The sequence below is a fragment of the Balaenoptera physalus genome, assembly GCF_965194825.1.
Source record: "Balaenoptera physalus genome assembly, chromosome: 14".
Taxonomy (NCBI): Eukaryota; Metazoa; Chordata; class Mammalia; order Artiodactyla; family Balaenopteridae; genus Balaenoptera; species Balaenoptera physalus.
Window position 1 is genome coordinate 50,600,253 of NC_138893.1, and position 17,645 is coordinate 50,617,897.

A 17,645-nucleotide genomic window follows, 5' to 3' on the forward strand; every position below is an offset into this window, starting at 1 on the left:
GCTGAGCTGGGACCGTTCCAGGGCCATGGGGGGGAGGCGGGCGGGGGGTGCTCAAGGTGGAGGCACTTTTCTGCACCAGCCTGAGTTCTCCTGCTGCAGGAACCCTACCCCAAAGATCCTTCTCTCCACCCCAGGAAGCCTCTGCCTTCTAGACTGTGGCCCTGGGCCCAGGGAAGCACAGCTGGGGTTAGAGAAAAGTCTCCTGGGCTCTGTTTTGCTGCTGCCTAGGGTGTGCCACTTTTGGGAAGTGACCACTGTAACTCTCAGCAGATCAGGAGAAACATGGCCTGGGCTGGACCATCACTCTTTCTTGGGTCAGAATACCCACAGCTCAGAGAGCTTCCGAACTGGGCTATGGAGGGTTCTTGCCGAGGGCCAGTTGATCATAGGCTGTATCCTGACCCAGCTTACGTTGTCACTCCCAAAAGCCCATCTAGGTCTCCGACACTTCCAGAACTCAACCTCTGATTGCCTAGCCAAAGAGCTCGACTCTGTCCAGGCCGGACACCCCTTAGGGTGTCCAGCTGTACCAGGACACCCCTTAGGGAGAATCTGGGAAAGCTAACAACAGGGCTCTCCCAAGCCCCCCAGGTGGAGGCCAGGTGGCCACTCGCAGCCCATCTCAGACCTGAGCCGTGCTCAGAAGAGCTCCAAGTCAGAACCAGTGCGCTGTCCTCCAGTGGGGCCATGCCCGCTCCCTGTCTTTGGTGACGCTGGCTGCTGCCAGGTCCCCAGGCCACCTCCGCTCGCCTTGTCGGCAGGTAACGCCTCAGTGTCTCCCAATCGCCACCAAGACCCTTCTCAATCATTCTGTCTCCCAAGGAACAAACGGCACATTGGCTTTAGTGTCTCCAGAATAATTAGGTGAATTTTAATAACACCTCAATGTGTGTCTCTCCCACTTGGGCACTTTCCTGGCCCGGAAACCCTTCTGCAGTGCCAGGCGCCTTCCACAGCCCTCAGCTCTGTGGCCTGGAGCTTCATCAGCTGGGCTCTACACTGCGCTGCACCTCAGCCTTCTTCCCCTCTAGCTGCCTCTGCTACTCCTCCCTCATCCATGCCAGCACCTGGATTGGGTGCCCCCTCCCCCTGCATTTTGACTGAGGGACAGTCCGGACCCTGCCTGGCCTTGAAATCAAGCCTTCGTCTTAGTGATTTCTCTGGGAAGCTGGAGAAGGGTTGAAATAATTGAGCTTACCTATAACCACATAGCCAGATGCCACGCTCTGAAGCCCAAAGCCACAGCTTTGGCACACCAGGCTGCCCAGAGGAGAGGAAAGCAGGTCCCCCAGGAGCCTTGGGGACACAGGAGCATGGAGACTCGACACTGGGCACTCATGCTCCACTCTTGCCAGCCCGGCCTATTTGCCCTCATTCTCCTGCACACATCCTAACAAGAGGCTCATAATTCCGGCCACCTTGGTGGAGGCAAGAAAAGAGGCAAAGAAAGAGGCAACAGGATGGGCAGAAAGAACCAGCCCTAGCCCCTCCTGGCTTTGACCTTTCCAGGCTGAAGCGTACAGAGACCCTGACCACGGCTTTTTCTCCCACATCTGCACACATCTGTTCAGGAAGCACCCTGGTTTTTGGAGACTCACTCTCTCTACAGAGATCATGGCAGGGAGCCCACTTGTCACGCTGGGCCCCAGATGGCATGGGCTGAGGCGCCCCCCACTGAAAGCAGTTTCCCACCCTCCTGGAAGCCCCCTTACCGGTCACAACCGGGTATGTCTGCGTGCCCGACACGTTGCTGCCCAGCTCCGGGTTGGTGGATGCAGATAGACTCGACTTGACTTCATCAAGCCCAGGGGTCAGGGCTGGGAGGGAGTACTCGTTCCCCTGGGAGGAGAGAGAAAAGAGACAGCTCACTATTGACGTACACATGCAGAAAGAAGGCTTGGTGTGCAGATGGGGAGGAGGAACGGGGAGCCCTCCCAGATGGGGTGGAAGGAGATGGCCAGGCAGAGGGCGGGGAGTGTGGGAGGGGCGGGCTCGATGGATGATGGAGAGTTGTGTGTGGGTGGGGGCAGACCTGACTCTGGCAAGCTGAGGTGCAGCCTGTACATTCTCGGCGGGTATCCCAGCACCCTTTACATCTCTGTAGCATCTCTCTTGTCTAAGAAGCCCCAAGGGCGGGGTTTAGCAGTGGGAATCCCCCTGCTGAGAGGCAAGCGGTGTTTTAAGGTCCTCCGGGGTAGGGAATCTTGGGGAGGAGGGGCGAACCCTGACATGATGGCAGAGGCAGGAGCTGGGGGAAGGGCCTAGTGGGGCCTCGAGCCTGGCACTGCTGGGCTGGCTGACCGGGTGCTGGCGCCCCTTTTTAAAAAACAAACAAAGACTGCCTCACGGGCCCCTCGCTCTCTGCCTGTGCACTGGGGTATGAAATTGGGGAGGGGGAGAGTCCACATGGCTAACAGAAGGGTGGGAGGGGGCCAGTCATTGACTCTGAAAGGGTGTCCTGCCTGAAACACTCGGGTAATTGCCTTTTTATTGCAGCCACCGCCAAGCCAGACCCCAGAGCTGGGCTGACCAGGAGCCCGCACGAAGCAGGAAAAGTTGCTCTGATTAATATTACGTTAAATTAAAACTGATTTTCTGCTCTTTCGGGTCCGTTTTTTTTCCCTTCCGCTTCCTGGCCCCCCCAGAGGGCCCCCTCCCCTCCCTGGCTGGACAGGATTGCCTCGTCATTTCCAATTCCTTCTCGTATTGATCTTCCTGTAGAAATCAGTTTTGTAATTAGCTGCAAATTAGGCCTTCTACTGGGGGTGAAGCTGCCCCCTGATTTATCACCAGAGTAATTCGCTGTGATCGGAGAGAAATTAAAATGAACTCAATTAGGCTTCGGATTTGCTTTATGGGCCCTGCTCCGAGTTTCAGGGGGAAAAATGACTGTGCTGGTGTTTAATAGTCTAATGAAAGTAAATAAAGGTTATTCATTGTAATACAGCCGGGGACTCGGGGAGGGTGCACCAAGCCGCCCGCCTCGGCCGGCTCCTCCTTTGTTGGTTTATGGCTCAGGGCACCTTAAAAAGACTTTTGATTTTTGTTTTATGAAGACAAACAGCTTACGGGATAAAAGGACGGGCGGGGAGAAAGGCGAATGGCTGGGAGCTGTTGGAGTCCTAGAGTGGAACTGTGCTGTGCAGTCTGTGCGGCTGCGCTGGTGCGTGTGCGTGCGGGTGTGTGCCCGAGTGTGCACACATGGCAGGCTGTGCTGTGCTGAGGCCGTGGGCCTGGCCTGCGCTGTAGTGGGAGGGGAATGGGTGTGCGCACAGTGGGCTGTCCTGGTGTGCGGGTGGAGGCGGGCATGGAAGTGCGTTGAGCTGGTGGTCTGTGGGGCGTGCACACCTACTGGCTGATGGGCTGTGCTATGAGTCCTGTGGGCTGGGCGACGGGTGGGCAGCAAGCAGGTGGGTGGCGGTGGTCTGTGAACACGTGTACACAGGTGAATGGGAGCAGTTAGGAGATGTGTTTCTACGCTGTGTAATGTGCTGGCGTGTTGTGGGCTGCATCCCACGCTGTGTGTTCCGGGTTGCTCTTCATCTGTGGGAAGTATTGGGTCTGAGGGGTAGGCTGTCAGGAGGCAGGCACAGCGGGCTCACCTCCTGACGCCCCAGGCTTACTCAGACTGTCTGTAGGACCCTAGGGGCATTTAGACAAGGGACGTTCCTGAGTACTCTATGCCAGAAGCACAGAACGGCAGGGCTGGAAACGACCTGTCAGATCATCTGTCCAAGCCCTTCATTCTACAGACGGGGAAACAGGATAGAACTGAAACTGAAAGGGGATAAGATTTACCTACGGCCATACTCGCTCCCAGAACTCACCCTTTCTAACTACCATATACTACCACAATTTTCTTAGCTCTGCTATAATGTCCCTGTGTGACCGTGTTCACACGGCGCACCCAAAGGTAGCACACACGATGCTGGGTGTGCGTGTGGCTGACCCACGTGTGCACGTCCTCCAGAGGCCTTGCTCTGCCCAGTCCCTTTCCACTTCTGCAGGCAGAAAGCTCCTTCCTCACCTGCTCTGATTTGATGTGCTCTGATGCCTGGAAGACGTCAGGGTAGGAAGGACGCTCAAAGACCCGGTCCAAAGCTTCCAGCTGCTGCTGGGTGAAGGTGTCGGCTCGCAAGTGCTTCCGCAAACTGTCCACGCCACTCTGGGAATCTCCATTGGGGACTGAGCCCTCAGACACATCTGGAGGACACAGGGACACTCGGGGCATGAGTGCAGGTCAACAGAGGCACACAGTGGGCAAAGGGAATGGGCACCTGGCTCGGCCCCCAGGGCTTTGCACCCCTGCTGGGACCCCTTACTCCCAGTTTTCAGGCTGGAGGGGCTGGCCCAGGGGCTGGCCATGCCTCAGAGACCTGGCTGAGAGAGCCAGAGCCCCTGAATGTCCTGGGAAGAGAAAGGGAAGCTGTCACAACTCGGGGGCGTGGGAAGGACTAGGCAGAGGTGGTGGAGCCAGAGGGATTCCCAGGGGCCATCTCCCCAGGGCATGTCTCCCCTGAACCCCTTCTGTCCCCCGGCCCGGATCGGCCTGGGGGAGGAGCTGGGTGTCTCGGGCTAGCATTACCGAGCCTGTGGAGAATTGAACTCGGCTCTGAGATGAATTTCAGTTCCACTGACTCCAAGGGTGGAAAATCATCAAATCTCCGAGGCTGAGTGTAACATGGAGACTGGGTGAAGTAATTAACTTCACCACCGAGGGAGGAGGGACTCAGGGCCCAGCTGAGGCACTCTGCTTGCGTTGGGCCAGGCCTGAGACTGGAGCAGGAGGACAGCAGGTGGCACGTGAGTCATGAAGTGCAACTTGGGCAGAGACTGAAGACAGGGTCCCTGTAGATGCTGCTGTGCCCGGGACGGACACCCTCCTCAGCTCGTCCCTGACCTGGACTCTGGCTAGGCTCCGCCAGAGGCCAGCTCCTTGGCCGCCTGGTTCCTCCTGCAGTCTCTACAGGGAGCTGAGACTTGCCCCATGTATGAAAAGCCACGGTGGTGCCACAAAGTGCCCGCTCCCTGGGGCTGCAGGCCAGTCCTGTCTGTGCACTGCTCTCCCCAGGCCTCCCACCACTCTGCTACCCCTCCCTCCCTGGACCTGCCCTCTATCCCGGTCCACTGGGGTTTTCAGAGTTCACAGCGGGCCAAGTACCTGCTGTGCCCACACTACCTGACCCTCCACCCTGCAACTCCCCAGGCCCAAAGCTGGGTCCTCCCAGCCACAGCTTGGCCACTCCTTGGCTTCCCTAGCCCAAGACCAGCTGGGGAGCCTTGGGCCTGGGGCCAGCCCATGCTGTAGGCTCCAGGGTGTTCCTCTGGGACTGTTATATATATCAGTTTATAGGTGATTATACGATATGATATAATCAATATTGCATTATATACAGTAACACCGTACAGTATCATTCAGGAGAGCATAGAAAATATTACATATTGATTAACCTCAACCTGCAGCCATCCTCTCTTGCTGGCCTCCCAGATGGAGCAAGGGGGTCTGCTTTCCTAATGGGACTTCCTGTCTTCACTCGATCCTGGAGGGGGTGGGAGAGCAAAGAAAGGGTGTGTGTGGGGGGGTGTGTGTGTGTGTGTGTGTGAGAGAGAGAGAGAGAGAATGAAGACCAGGATCATGTCTGAGGTGGACAGACAAACACAAGGACAGCCTTGATGATATTTCTATGTTCCCTATGTTCCTAAGGCCACAAAACTTGGTTGTTGTGTTTTTTTCTGTGTAAGATTCTGGAATGATTTTCTCTCTTAGAGGCAGTGTATGCATCTCTCTATATGAGTTAGGGTGTGACATATTTATTTTTCCCTTTTGTGTATTTTCTGTATACATGCATTTCTACACGAATAAACATCCAGATAAATAAACGTCTGGGTATGTGTAAGTGACAGTCCAAGAGTCTTTCTGAAAAGGCGCATGTGTACGTGTGTGACTGCATGGGGAGTGTGAGCCCACGTCCCCCCCATGTTTCTTCTGTGCCTGCTTCTCTTTCAAGGATGCGCCATCATCTTAATGCTACCCCTTGGGGCTATTTACATGTTTTATTGTGTCTAATTCTCTCTTGCTGGAGTCCTCCTACCTTTTTGGGAAGCACTTCTGTCAGAGCAGAGGGAGACAGCAAGTGTCTTTGTGTGTGGTTACTGCAGTGTCACCAATGAGTCCTGGGAAGTAAAATGCATTTGTCTGTGAACATGGGCTCACATGTTATGTGCATGGGTGTGTGCATATGTGTGGTGAGACTCATACTATGCCTCTGTGTAAATCTGTGTATGTGCCTGTGTGTGGCTTGGCCCAGCCCGTGTGTGTGTGTGTGTGTGTGTGTGTGTGTGTGTGTGTGTGTAGGGGCTGAACTGAAGCTTTGTCCTCAGGTCACTGGCTGGAGGAGTCTTTTTTCCTTCATTTATTCAGGGGCCCTTCAGATCTTGACAAATCTGTCACTCTAAATTTGCGAGAGATTATGGTGCTCTCTCCCCAGCCCGCAGAGAGGTGATATATGATATCTGCTGCCCCTATTGATTGCCTGATCTGGTGGCAGAGGCCGGTGAAATGAACTTGAAATGAACATCATGCCTCAACTCATTGTGCGTATAATACACTACTTAATCCCACATTTTTCAGCCGCTATGGAATTCAATTGATCAATCATGTTCCACTGATAGTACTGTTTTAGGGGTTATTGCTGCTCCCTCCACTCACTGACCTTTTTATTTATTTATTTATTTTTTGTATACTCAGGCCCTGGTGATAAAACAGGTTACAGAGGCAGCGATGGAAAGGGGGAGGGAGGAAGGAAAGGCAAAAGGATGGCTGCTACTGGAAGAGGTGGCCGAGGGTCTGGGGAAAGGGAGGAAGAGGAGAGGGAAGAGGGTGGGGCAAGGAAGAGACAGAAGGTGCTAGAGGAGCAGAAAAGCAAACTAGTCTGATGCAAGCAGGAGAGAACCGCCAAGGGAGGCTGCAGGAGGCTTGAGGAAACTCCTCAAAGGAGAAGGAAGGTGATAGGGAGGTGGGAAAGGCAGCAGTCATGATGAATGGCGAAGGAGCACAAAGAAAGTTCTGGGGAACAGGGAGGACAGCCACAGGGGCAGGGAGAGGGCAGTGGCATTACTGGTGGGGGACAGGGAGGCAGTGTCCCCCAAATCAGCCAGAGGGCCCACAGGCTCTCCCAGGCTCTCCCCAGAGGCCAGGGTGGTGCCCTTCCCTCAGCTAGAGAAGGAAGGGAGGAGTGAAGGCAAGGAGGAAGGGCGGGAAGGGAGTGAGGGAAGGAGGCCGGGAGAAGCCTGGGCTCAGAGGTCCAAGGAGGAGAAGCTCAGGGAAGAAGGAAGCCCAGAGGCAGAGGCAGGGCAGAAAGAGAGAGAGGAAGAAAGGGAAGAAGCTTCCTACACCAGACGCCTCAGGAAGCACAGGCTGGGCTGAGAGCCCTTGCTAAAGGAATAACCCAGCTGGTTCTGCTTTCCAGGAAGCCTGTGTATCCAGTGAGGAGGGTAGCCCGGGGCGTGGATGGAGGTGGGGTTGGAGGGTAGAGGGTGGAGGAGGAAAGGAGAAGAGAGTAGACGAAGAGCAGAAAAGAAAAAAGAACATTGAAAAAAGAAGAGAATCGAAAAGGAAGAGAAAACAAAGCTGTTGTCACTACCACCCACTTGCAGGGACCTCCTCAGGATATGGAGAGAGAGGGCTCGGGTGGGGCTTCCTAAGGTAGAGTCTCAGAGGTGGCAGCAAGGGAGAGGGATGGAGCTGGGCTATGAGACACTGCCAGGCCCAGGCACTGAAGGGCTCTCTGGCAGAGCTGGGCTAACATGGAGGAAGAGGCAGAAGCAACTCCTGATCTGGGCTGCAGAGTGAGCAGCAAGGAAAGTAATGAGATAGCACCCACCCCCTTGTGCCAAGGAGCCAGGCTGGGAGTCCCCTGTGGGCAGGAACCATGACCGGTGCATCTCTGTAGATCCAGTGCCAGGCATGGAGCTGGGCACAGAGTTGATACTCAATGGATGAATGAGTGAATGAATGAATGAATGAACGAGGCTCTCCTGGGTAGCATTCAAAGCCAGACCCCTGGCAGAAGGCCTCTGGACCAGCCACCTGGCTGGCTTAGCATCCCAGGACACCCAGTTACTTGTCAGGCAAGTCCCACACATCCTTAGCTGTCAGAGGATATGGGAAGACCCACGACAGGCCCCTGGGTAGACTCATGCCCCTTCTTCACCTGCCCCGCTGCTTGCTAGCTTCCAGCAGCATTGACTCTGGTCCACAGAGGCCCTTCCCACTCTCACTAACACCTTCCTGCCCACCTATGGTACTTCTACCCAAGTACAGAGCACACTGTGTTCCCAGTTAAGAGTGAAACTTAACCTTGGAGCTGCAGAACTGCCATCCAAGGCAGCTGGCAGAGGCTGCTTGAGAACTGGGCCCAGAGATGGCCCCTATGTTGGACTCACCACACCACGGCCCTGGTCGCAAACAGTGGGATAAAGTGGGTCTATCTGCTCATTTTTGGTTCCAGGGAAGGCCTTTCCTAAATGACAGAGCAAGCCCTCAGCCTTCACCTTGATGGGAAAACCAGCCCATCCCTTGTCAGGGCTCCGAGAGGAGGGCTGGAGTATGATGCCGCATGTCCCGGACTTTCCGGAGCAGTTCTGATTTCCAATATTCTTTCCCACTCTCAGGCCACATTTTCAGATTGAGGTTGGAAAATGTGGTTGCGAAGGTTTAGTAAGACCTCCCAGAGCAAGGAAGATACCTTGTGCTCGTTGGTCCCATATGTGGAGGATTCAGTCCTGTTCTGCTGTCCCCTGCCCAGCCACCATCCATTAGCAGCTCACAGTACTGTGAGCTTGTTACATGCCATTTAATCCTCCCAACAGCCCTGCGAGGTAGGTGCTGTGATAATACCTATTTTAAAGATAAGGAAACTGAGGCAAAGAGAGGTTAAGCAGCTTATCCAAGGCCATGCAGCTGGTAAATGACAGTCGGGATTTGAATTCAGGTCTGTGTGACTCCAGAGCCTGCTCTCCACATCATTTCACTCTGCTGCCCGGGTGCCAAACCCAGGGGACCCAGCTGAGGGCCACTTGGCCCCATCCAGGACACTGCATCCCTCCCAGCATCCCCCCTTTTCTACTTTGCACCCTCCCTACACTGAGGCTACCGCCTATGGCCCCTGAGCTGGCCGAGCCCAGACTGCCCAGAATGATGAGGGGACACCTGGTCCAAACTCCTCATTTTAAGGTAATGAAAACTAGCAGGGTGGGTGGTGAGGTGGGGGAGGGGAGGTGACCAGTCCAAGGTCACACAACTGAGTAGTAGGACCCTCAGAACTGGAGCCCATTCCAGGTGCTTTGTCCACTATGGCATGAGCCGTAGCGTCTCTGAAGGAGAGTGAGCTACCATAAGTCCTTTTCGGAATGAAGCAGGATATAAATACATTAATTAAATTAAACAAACTGCTGAGTTAAAACTTTGACGTAGATTATTCTTTCAAAGGGAACAAAGGTTCGTATTGTCTTCTCCTCTGACCACTTCATATTTGCTTACAGTTAACAAAAGCTTTCATAGACCTTATGTTATTTGGGCTTCCTAACTGCTCTCCAAGGTAGGTAGGGATTATAATCCCCTTTTTACTGGTGAGGAAACTGAGGCTCAGAGTAAATGAAGTGCAGCATAAATGAAGGTAAGTGGCTAGGTCAAGGGCATATCTACCAGGGAGCCTGGCACAGGGAAGATGCCCGTGGACAGTTGCAGCCTGAGCAGCAATGAGGAGCCGCAGCTGCCTGCCCAGCCCATGTGCAGAGCCTGGGATCCAGCAGTGGGGCCCTGATCTCCGTGCAAAAGAAGAGGATTGTAAAACCAAAGATCACCTTGACTGGAAGGAGAGCCACCCACAGGGTAACAGTGATTACTCCCTGATCATGAGCAAATTCTTTTCTTCTCATCTAAGTTTTTCTATATGATCCAGGCTTTGTACAAGAAGCACATACCACTTCTAGAATCATTAATAAAAATGGCTTTTACTCCTCAACAAAAAGATGTGATTTCCTCATTCACTTAACCTTGTCACTCCCCATCGGTTTCTGGGCCACCCTGGAGCAGAGCCCTACCTCCCACCCCTCTGACCCCAGGCCAGAACCCTCTTGCCAGCCAATCATGAATAGGGCTGGCCGGTGAGGTCTCAGCAGCTTGGGGAGGGGGACAGGCACTGAACACCACATATTAGGGATGAGGGCTAGAGACAAGGGACAAAACAGAAGTGTTCTGTCTTCCTTGTGTGCTGACACTGTACATGAATCTCCAAAGCAGTCCCTGCAAGGGACAAGAGAAATTCTTGTGTGCTGACCAAAAGGTAGGTGGGGGTGATGGTAACAGAGAGAATGAAACAGTGCCATTTCCTTGGTCAGAAAGCACCAAGGCTCATTAAAATCAAAGTGGAAGGAATAGGGGCTGCCCACCAAACCCCAAGAAGTAGGAATTAGGCATTTGAGAGGAATTCTTTTAAAGTATAGCAAAGAACTATATTAACTTCAGTTTTCCAAGCCCAAATACACACATCTACCCATCTACGGGGAAACTGACAATATTAGGGCTTCCACATACACTCATTAAATCTATTCACTTTTTACGAGGTATTTACTATCATTCTTATCTTTCAGATGAGAGGCAAAATTGTTTGTTGAACATCATCCAACTAGAAAGTAGCCAAAGGCTGGATTTGAACTCAGGAATGTCTGACTCCAAAGCCCTCTCCACTCTATCAAATTTGCCTTCCCTGTCAAAGATCATCATCACTGTCATGTACTGAGCACTAACTATGTACTAGGCAGGCTCCAGGTGCTTTACTACACATTATCTCTAATTCCCACATAACACTTGCAGAAGAGCTACCATTAATCCAATGTTACAAACGAAGAAACAAGCTGAGGGAGAGTGAAAAACATGTGCATGTTTCACACAGCTAACAAGAAGCAATCTCAGGGAAAGTCAGTCTCATTTCCCCTGTAGACCAAAAATGACCTGGAACAGTGATACAGGAAGAAAAGAGAAATGTGTGGAGGAAGTGGGGACAGTAGGTGATGGACCTCAGCCTCTAGGGGGCTTCAGGGAGCCGGAGGGGTCGGGGCGCTGATCCGGGTGGGAGCTCTTTGCTGCATCCCAGTCTGACCAGTGGCCTCTGCCCCCTCTCCCTGTCTTAGTTCCTCTAACGCCACCTTCCTCCTCTGAGGGGTTCACTCCCAGGCCGCCCCTAGTCTCCCCAGCTGCCAGTTGTTGCAGTTTCAAACTCAATTGTTCTCCTTGGTGCTGAGGCAAATGGAGTCATTAATTACCTTCTATCGGCTGGGCTGAGTTCAGAATGCGATCAATATCCCTGCTTGTCATTCAGGGCAGCCCGCCTGTGTCGCTCCGGCCCCACCCCCACAGTGGCGCAGGACCGCGAGGTCTGGGCTGCCACCCTGGCCTCCCATCTGATTGAGAACGGGGAGAGAGGTAGGGAGGCTGAGGAATGGGGCTGCTTTCCCGGCTGGGAGAAGAGCGAGGATTAACAAAACGGGGAGGGGAGCGCCCAGAGGGGAGTGGGAAGGAGAAAGGAAAAGGAAGGAGCATGAGGGGGTGAGGAGAGAAGGGCAGGAGACAGGAGAAGGAGGAGAGAGGAGGAAATGGGGGAGCCATGAGCTGGGAAGAAGCTGATGCAAACACTGTCTGTCTAAGGAGGTGGGATGACATTCCCCATGGTCTCCTGTCCTTATACTGGACGATCCGTGGGACTGCCCTGGCCAGTCACCCCAAGCCACGCTCAAGAGGAGGGCATGAAGAAGTCCTTGGAAACCTGCCCCAAAGCTTTGGCTCTGAGCAAGACCAGCTTCTGCCCAGTCTTCCAGCCCTGGAGAACCTGCTAACCTTGACCAAGCCCTGCTTCTAAACACTCCATGAGTTCACGATAGGGTGGAAGGCAGGGGCGTGGCTACCTGCCTGCCTGACCTCCGTCTTACTGGGCCCATTTACACCCATGTGCCTCTGGGGACACTAACTACATTAGTGGCCCTAATGTAATACTGAACTAGGAGTATCATCTGCTGGGTTGAAATCCTAGTTTTGTCCCTCACTTGCTATGTGACCTTGGCCAAGTCCCTCGAGCTTTTCTGGACTGACTTTCCTCAGATGAACACCAGAGGGTTGCTAGCTCCTACCTCAGCAGTATTCACTTCTCTTTTCTCTGTGTTCCAGCAGACATCTATCCAAACTGCTACTGTAGAAATAATAATAATAACTAAAATCGATCCAGCTCCTATTATGGTACCAGACACTATGCCTAACATAATCCACTGATTCAATCCTTACAATAACAGCAGCTAACATTAAGTGCTTACTATATATTGGGCACTCACCTAAGAATTTTACATATATTAACTCGTTTAATTTTCACCAGAACTTAAGCAGGAAGCTCCTATTATTATCCCCATTTTGTAGGCGAGGAAATGGAAGTGAAGAGGTTCAGGAACTTTCCTGAGGTTACAGAGCTAACACGTGATGGAGCGGTCAGATGCAAACCCAGGCAATGTGCCTCGGGCAGTTGAGCTCATAATCTGGAGAAACCAAGGGCTAGACAGGCTAGGTAACTCGCCCCGAAGTACTTATTCCAGCCAGTAAGTGGCAAAACCAAGTTTAGAATCTGTATGTATCGTAGTTATTATTATCATTATTTTTTTGGCCACATGGCACGGCTTGTGAGAGCACAGGGTCCTAACCACTGGACCGCCAGGGAATTCCCATGTCGTTATTTTTTAATGTTTGTTTTCTTCACTAAATTGTGACTATTTTAAAGGCAGGGACCCATCTTTTTCATTTATGTAAACGTAGCCCAGGGTCTGACACATAGTAGGTGGTAAAAACTGTTGGCTGATTTGTTGCATAGAATTCCAAAAGCAAAGATTGATCCATTCTTTACTTGCCTTGCAGTTTACCTTTTAGAAGGAAAAAGAAGCAGTGTAGGACATTGCCACTCTGGATTCAGTGTTATCACATTTTATAGCTAGAAAGTACCATGGAGATAATTTAATCCGTTCCCTCTTAGAGATTTAAAAAGAAAAAAGAGGCTCAGAAAGGTTGAGTAATTTCCCCATGTCACACAGCTAGTCATCGTTAGGATACAAACAGAGGTTCTCAGACTCGTGCCCTTTTCTGCTACTCCAGGCTGCTTAATTCTGACCAAGAAAGAAAAAACTGATAAAAGGGAAGTGTTGGGGATCTGGGGAGAAAGCACCCATGTCTAGAGGTGACAGTAGCAAAAGAAGGGGGCATTGCACAGAATCTGACTTGAGAAAAGCAAACTGCTATGTGTTGAGGGAAAGAATGGTTGTGTGATCCCATGGCAAGAGATTCTAGAAGGGAATACAATTCCATGAGGACAGGATGCTCTAAAAATGAAATTCTGCTGCTACAAGCTCAAATAATCAACCTGACAAAGTAAAGGGAGTGGGAGTGGGAGTGGGAGTGGGGGAAGGGTGGAAAGAGAGGGCATTTAAGGGAAATCATTGTTGTTGCACATGAATAAGCTTTAAAATATGATGAGCCTAGATTTTAAAAGGACATGTACATGGAACAGTGGAAGATTATGCAGCCATTAAAAAATCATGTTTTCAAAGAATATTTAATGATATGTGAAAATGGTCCTATATAATGTTAAGTGAAAAAAGCGAGACACAAGCTGTATATACAGTATCATTCCAATTTTGATAAAAATTATATATATATATATAATTATGTATACACAGGGGGAAAAAAAGACTGTAAAGAATATGCCAAAATTCTAAATCTCATCACCAAAATTCTCTTGGTGATGAGATTATGGGTGATTTTTTAAAAAATTTACTGTATCTTCCAAATATTTTTACAATGAGCATACATTACACTTATTATCAGACAAAAGTTATTTTTTTTCCTCTTATAAAGGACACACACAACAGATGGAAGGAGGGGACCATAACCAGGGATGGATATGAGAGTAGCAGGAGCCTGTCAGGAAGACAAAAGCTCAGAACAAGCTGAAACAACAAAAAAGGGCCTTGGTAGCTACGTCTGGAGAAAGAACAAAAAGGAAGGCAAGCTTAAGCTCAGTGCTCAGGAAAGGATGCATTACTGAGAGAGAAGGCAGAACTTCTCAACCCCTGGCTTGACTTGGTCCTCTCCATCAAAGAAAAGAATCTTCAAAATGGGACCAGGCGGGGCTTCCCTGGTGGCGCAGTGGTTGAGAATCTGCCTGCCAATGCAGGGGACACGGGTTCGAGCCCTGGTCTGGGAAGATCCCACATGCCGCGGAGCAACTAGGCCCGTGAGCCACAATTACTGAGCCTGCGCGTCTGGAGCCTGTGCTCCGCAACAGGAGAGGCTGCGACAGTGAGAGGCCCGCGCACCGTGATGAAGAGTGGCCCCCGCTTGCCGCAACTAGAGAAAGCCCTCGCACAGAAACGAAGACCCAACACAGCCAAAAATAAATAAATAAATAAATAAATTTATTTAAAAAAATGGGACCAGGAGGAGTTGCCCAGGTCAGGAGGAGGCCAGGCAGGTAACTCTTAACCATTTCAATTGAGTTACCTCTCCCAGGCCCAGATAATTCGTATATCAGAACTCAGGTGAGGTGGGGTGGTGGTTGGGGGGAGGTAGATAGCATCCTAAAGTTTTTGTTGATAATCCTTGAGTGGTCACACTGAAAGGGCAACACAGTGACAAAACCAGTGCCATCGTGAAAAGCGGAGAAAGGTAAGCTTATGCAATCAACAGTCTAATACATTTAATATTAGGGTCTGGAAATCTTTTAGAAGAAATTATCATGCAGTTAATTTGTGGGTATTAGAAAAGAAAATGGTAATACTGTGGAGTCTGCACACACTCCCCAAGAATAAGTGGTAGCACATTAACTAGTTATCAGTGCTTAGATCAAATGCCATCCCTACAAAGACTTCCTCAATTGCCCTGATGGGAAGCAACTGCCCCCCCTTCTTTACATTTATCATAGCACTTTATACCTTGATCATAGATCTATCACATTCTGCTTGTGTAATGGTGTGCACATTTATCTCCCTACTAGATTAGAAGCTTCTTGAGGTCAACGACTGTGTCCTTCCTATTTACCTTTGTAAATCAGTCCTGCTATGCTTTATCCATAGCAGACATTCAATTTTCTCATCAACTTATATTGGATTTTTTAAATTGATTAAGGAAACACTGTGGGTATAGTGAATGGTAACAAAGAATTTCAAAAAGAGTCTTCCTAACTTCATGGACAAGATGAAGAACAATGAAATGGCTGATGGCTGTTGGGCTCAATGGTCCCTAAAGTACCCAGGAGGGACGTCTCCACTGGTGGGCCATGTGGCTTTCCTTTATTTTAAAGGAAAATAACTCTTTAAAAAAACTACTTGGGGGACTTCCCTGGTGGTCTGGTGGTAAAGAATCCGCCTTCCAATGCAGGGGACATGGGTTCGATCCCTAGTCGGGGAACTAAGATCCCTCATGCCGCAGGGCAACTAAGCCCGCGGGCCCCAACTACTGAGCCCGTGTGCCTCAACTACAGAGCCCACGTGCTCTGGAGTCTGTGTGCCACAACTAGAGAGAAGCCCACGCACCGCAACGAAGATCCCGCGCATGGAAATGAAAGATCCCCCACGCAGCAACGAAGATCCTGCGTGCTGCAACTAAGACCCGATGCAGCCAAAAATTAAAAAAAATAAAGTAACATAAATAAAAATAAATTTAAAAAAACAAGTAGGAGATGTCAGACAAACAAGAAAAAAAAACTACTTGGATGATGACATAGAAGACATCCTTATGATCTTAATTGGGTGGAATTAAGAGCCCAAACCAACAAGATGAAATTCAACAGGGATAAATGGAATGCCCTATGTTTAGGTTTAAAAAAAATCAATTACACAAGTGCAGAATGGGGTAGACCTGGCTTGATAGCAATTGACGTGAAAAAGATCTCAAGGTTTTAGTTGACCACGAACTCAATATGAGTTTCAGTCTGACACGGCTGCTAAAAAATCGAATGTAATCTTAGGCTACATTATGGATGTAGAATCTCCAGGTGGAGAATGGCAAGCGTTCTACTGTCCTTGGCTTTGGCTAGACTGTCTCTAGAGTTTAGTCTTCATTTAAGAAGGACTTTAACTGTCAAGAATGAATTCAGAAATGGGTAACCAGGATGGTGAAGGGCCTTCCACAAGCATAGGGACCACACCATGTGAGAAACTGATATCCACCCAGGGCTCAGCCCGGTGTTAGGTGCTCAGTAAATCAGGTGGAATGAATGGAAGGGAGGGAGGGAGGGAGAAAAGAGGGGCTGTTGCGTGGAGATCTTTACCACCACTCTATGTGGCAAACGTTGTTATCTTATTTTAAAGATGAGGAAACAGATTCGGAGAGATTATGTAATCAGCCAAAGGTCCCAGAGCAAGCAAGGAGAGGAGATGGAGCCCAATCCAGACATCGGGATTCCAAGTCCCATCCTCTTCCCTCAACACCACACTGACTCAGTATAAAGGCAGTGCTGCTGACAATGACAACTGTCCATCTATGTCCTGTGTCCAGGCAGGGGCTGTGACCCGTCAAACAGAACTGCTAGAGGGGAGAGTTCCATGTGAGTGGCAGATAAAACCAGATGACCTTTAAGAATCTGACTCTGTCTTGTCACCACTCTTAGCCCAGCCACTGGCCTCCCTCCATAGGGGAGATAGCCCTGGAGACAGCCTCTCCAAATCTCAGCCATTTCCAGCTTCAAGTCCCATTTCCTGCCTGCTCGTCTAGCCACTTCCCTGGATTCCCACTGAACACTCAGCCACCTGGTTCAGCATTCAATTAAAAGCTTATTGTCGGGCTTCCCTGGTGGTGCAGGGGTTGAGAATCCGCCTGCCAATGCAGGGGACACGGGTTCGAGCCCTGGCCTGGGAAGATCCCACATGCCGCGGAGCAACTGGGCCCGTGAGCCACAACGACTGAGCCTGCGTGACTGGAGCCTGTGCTCCGCAACGAGAGAGGCCGCGATAGTGAGAGGCCCGAGCACCGCGATGAAGAGTGGCCCCCGCTCGCCGCAACTAGAGAAAGCCCTCGCACAGAAACAAAGACCCAACACAGCCAAAAATAAATAAATAAATTAAAAAAAAAAAAAAAAGGCTTATTGTCTGATTTGGGATAGCCCTGCCTCTCCATAGACTGTAAGTTCCGTGAGATCCACAACCTGGTTTTTTGCTCCTCTTACACATCCTAACACAGGGGGAACTTGGGCCCACAAAGATCCCCAGAGAGGTCAGTGTAAGTTTTCTCAGTATCCCACCTGTTTACACACTGAACCAAAACCACAGACTCTCAGCTCTCTGAAATGGTTTATGGGAAATCAGCCCAAGGACAGAGAGATGGCCTGAATGATCATTTAGGGCCCTCGTATTTTCTAATCAACCAGGGGAGAAGAGGGATATATGGGGGAGACCTAGAACCCCAGAGAATTATATCCATACTGTCACTACACCCGTTTTGAATAAGTTAGCCCCCAGTTACCTGTAGAAAAGTGGGTCATGGGCACCCACGGCCAACGTGCTGCCAGCATGGTGGTTGTGACCCCTATGTGAAGAAGTAGAAGGACGGTGAGCAG

General features: G+C 50.7%; 1 protein-coding gene across 14 annotated transcripts in view; it reads right to left on the reverse strand.

Annotated features, from left to right (window-relative positions):
- PAX2 (paired box 2) overlaps positions 1-17,645 on the reverse strand; it is a 94,509-nt gene that overhangs the window by 17,246 nt on the left and 59,618 nt on the right. For all 14 annotated transcript variants that reach the window (XM_082425218.1, XM_082425217.1, XM_082425221.1 and 11 more), the window contains 2 exons: positions 4,028-4,203; positions 1,713-1,839 (listed from right to left, as the gene is read on the reverse strand). In XM_082425218.1, the coding sequence (XP_082281344.1) occupies positions 1,713-1,839; positions 4,028-4,203 (303 nt within the window). The remainder of the gene's footprint in view (positions 1-1,712; positions 1,840-4,027; positions 4,204-17,645) is intronic.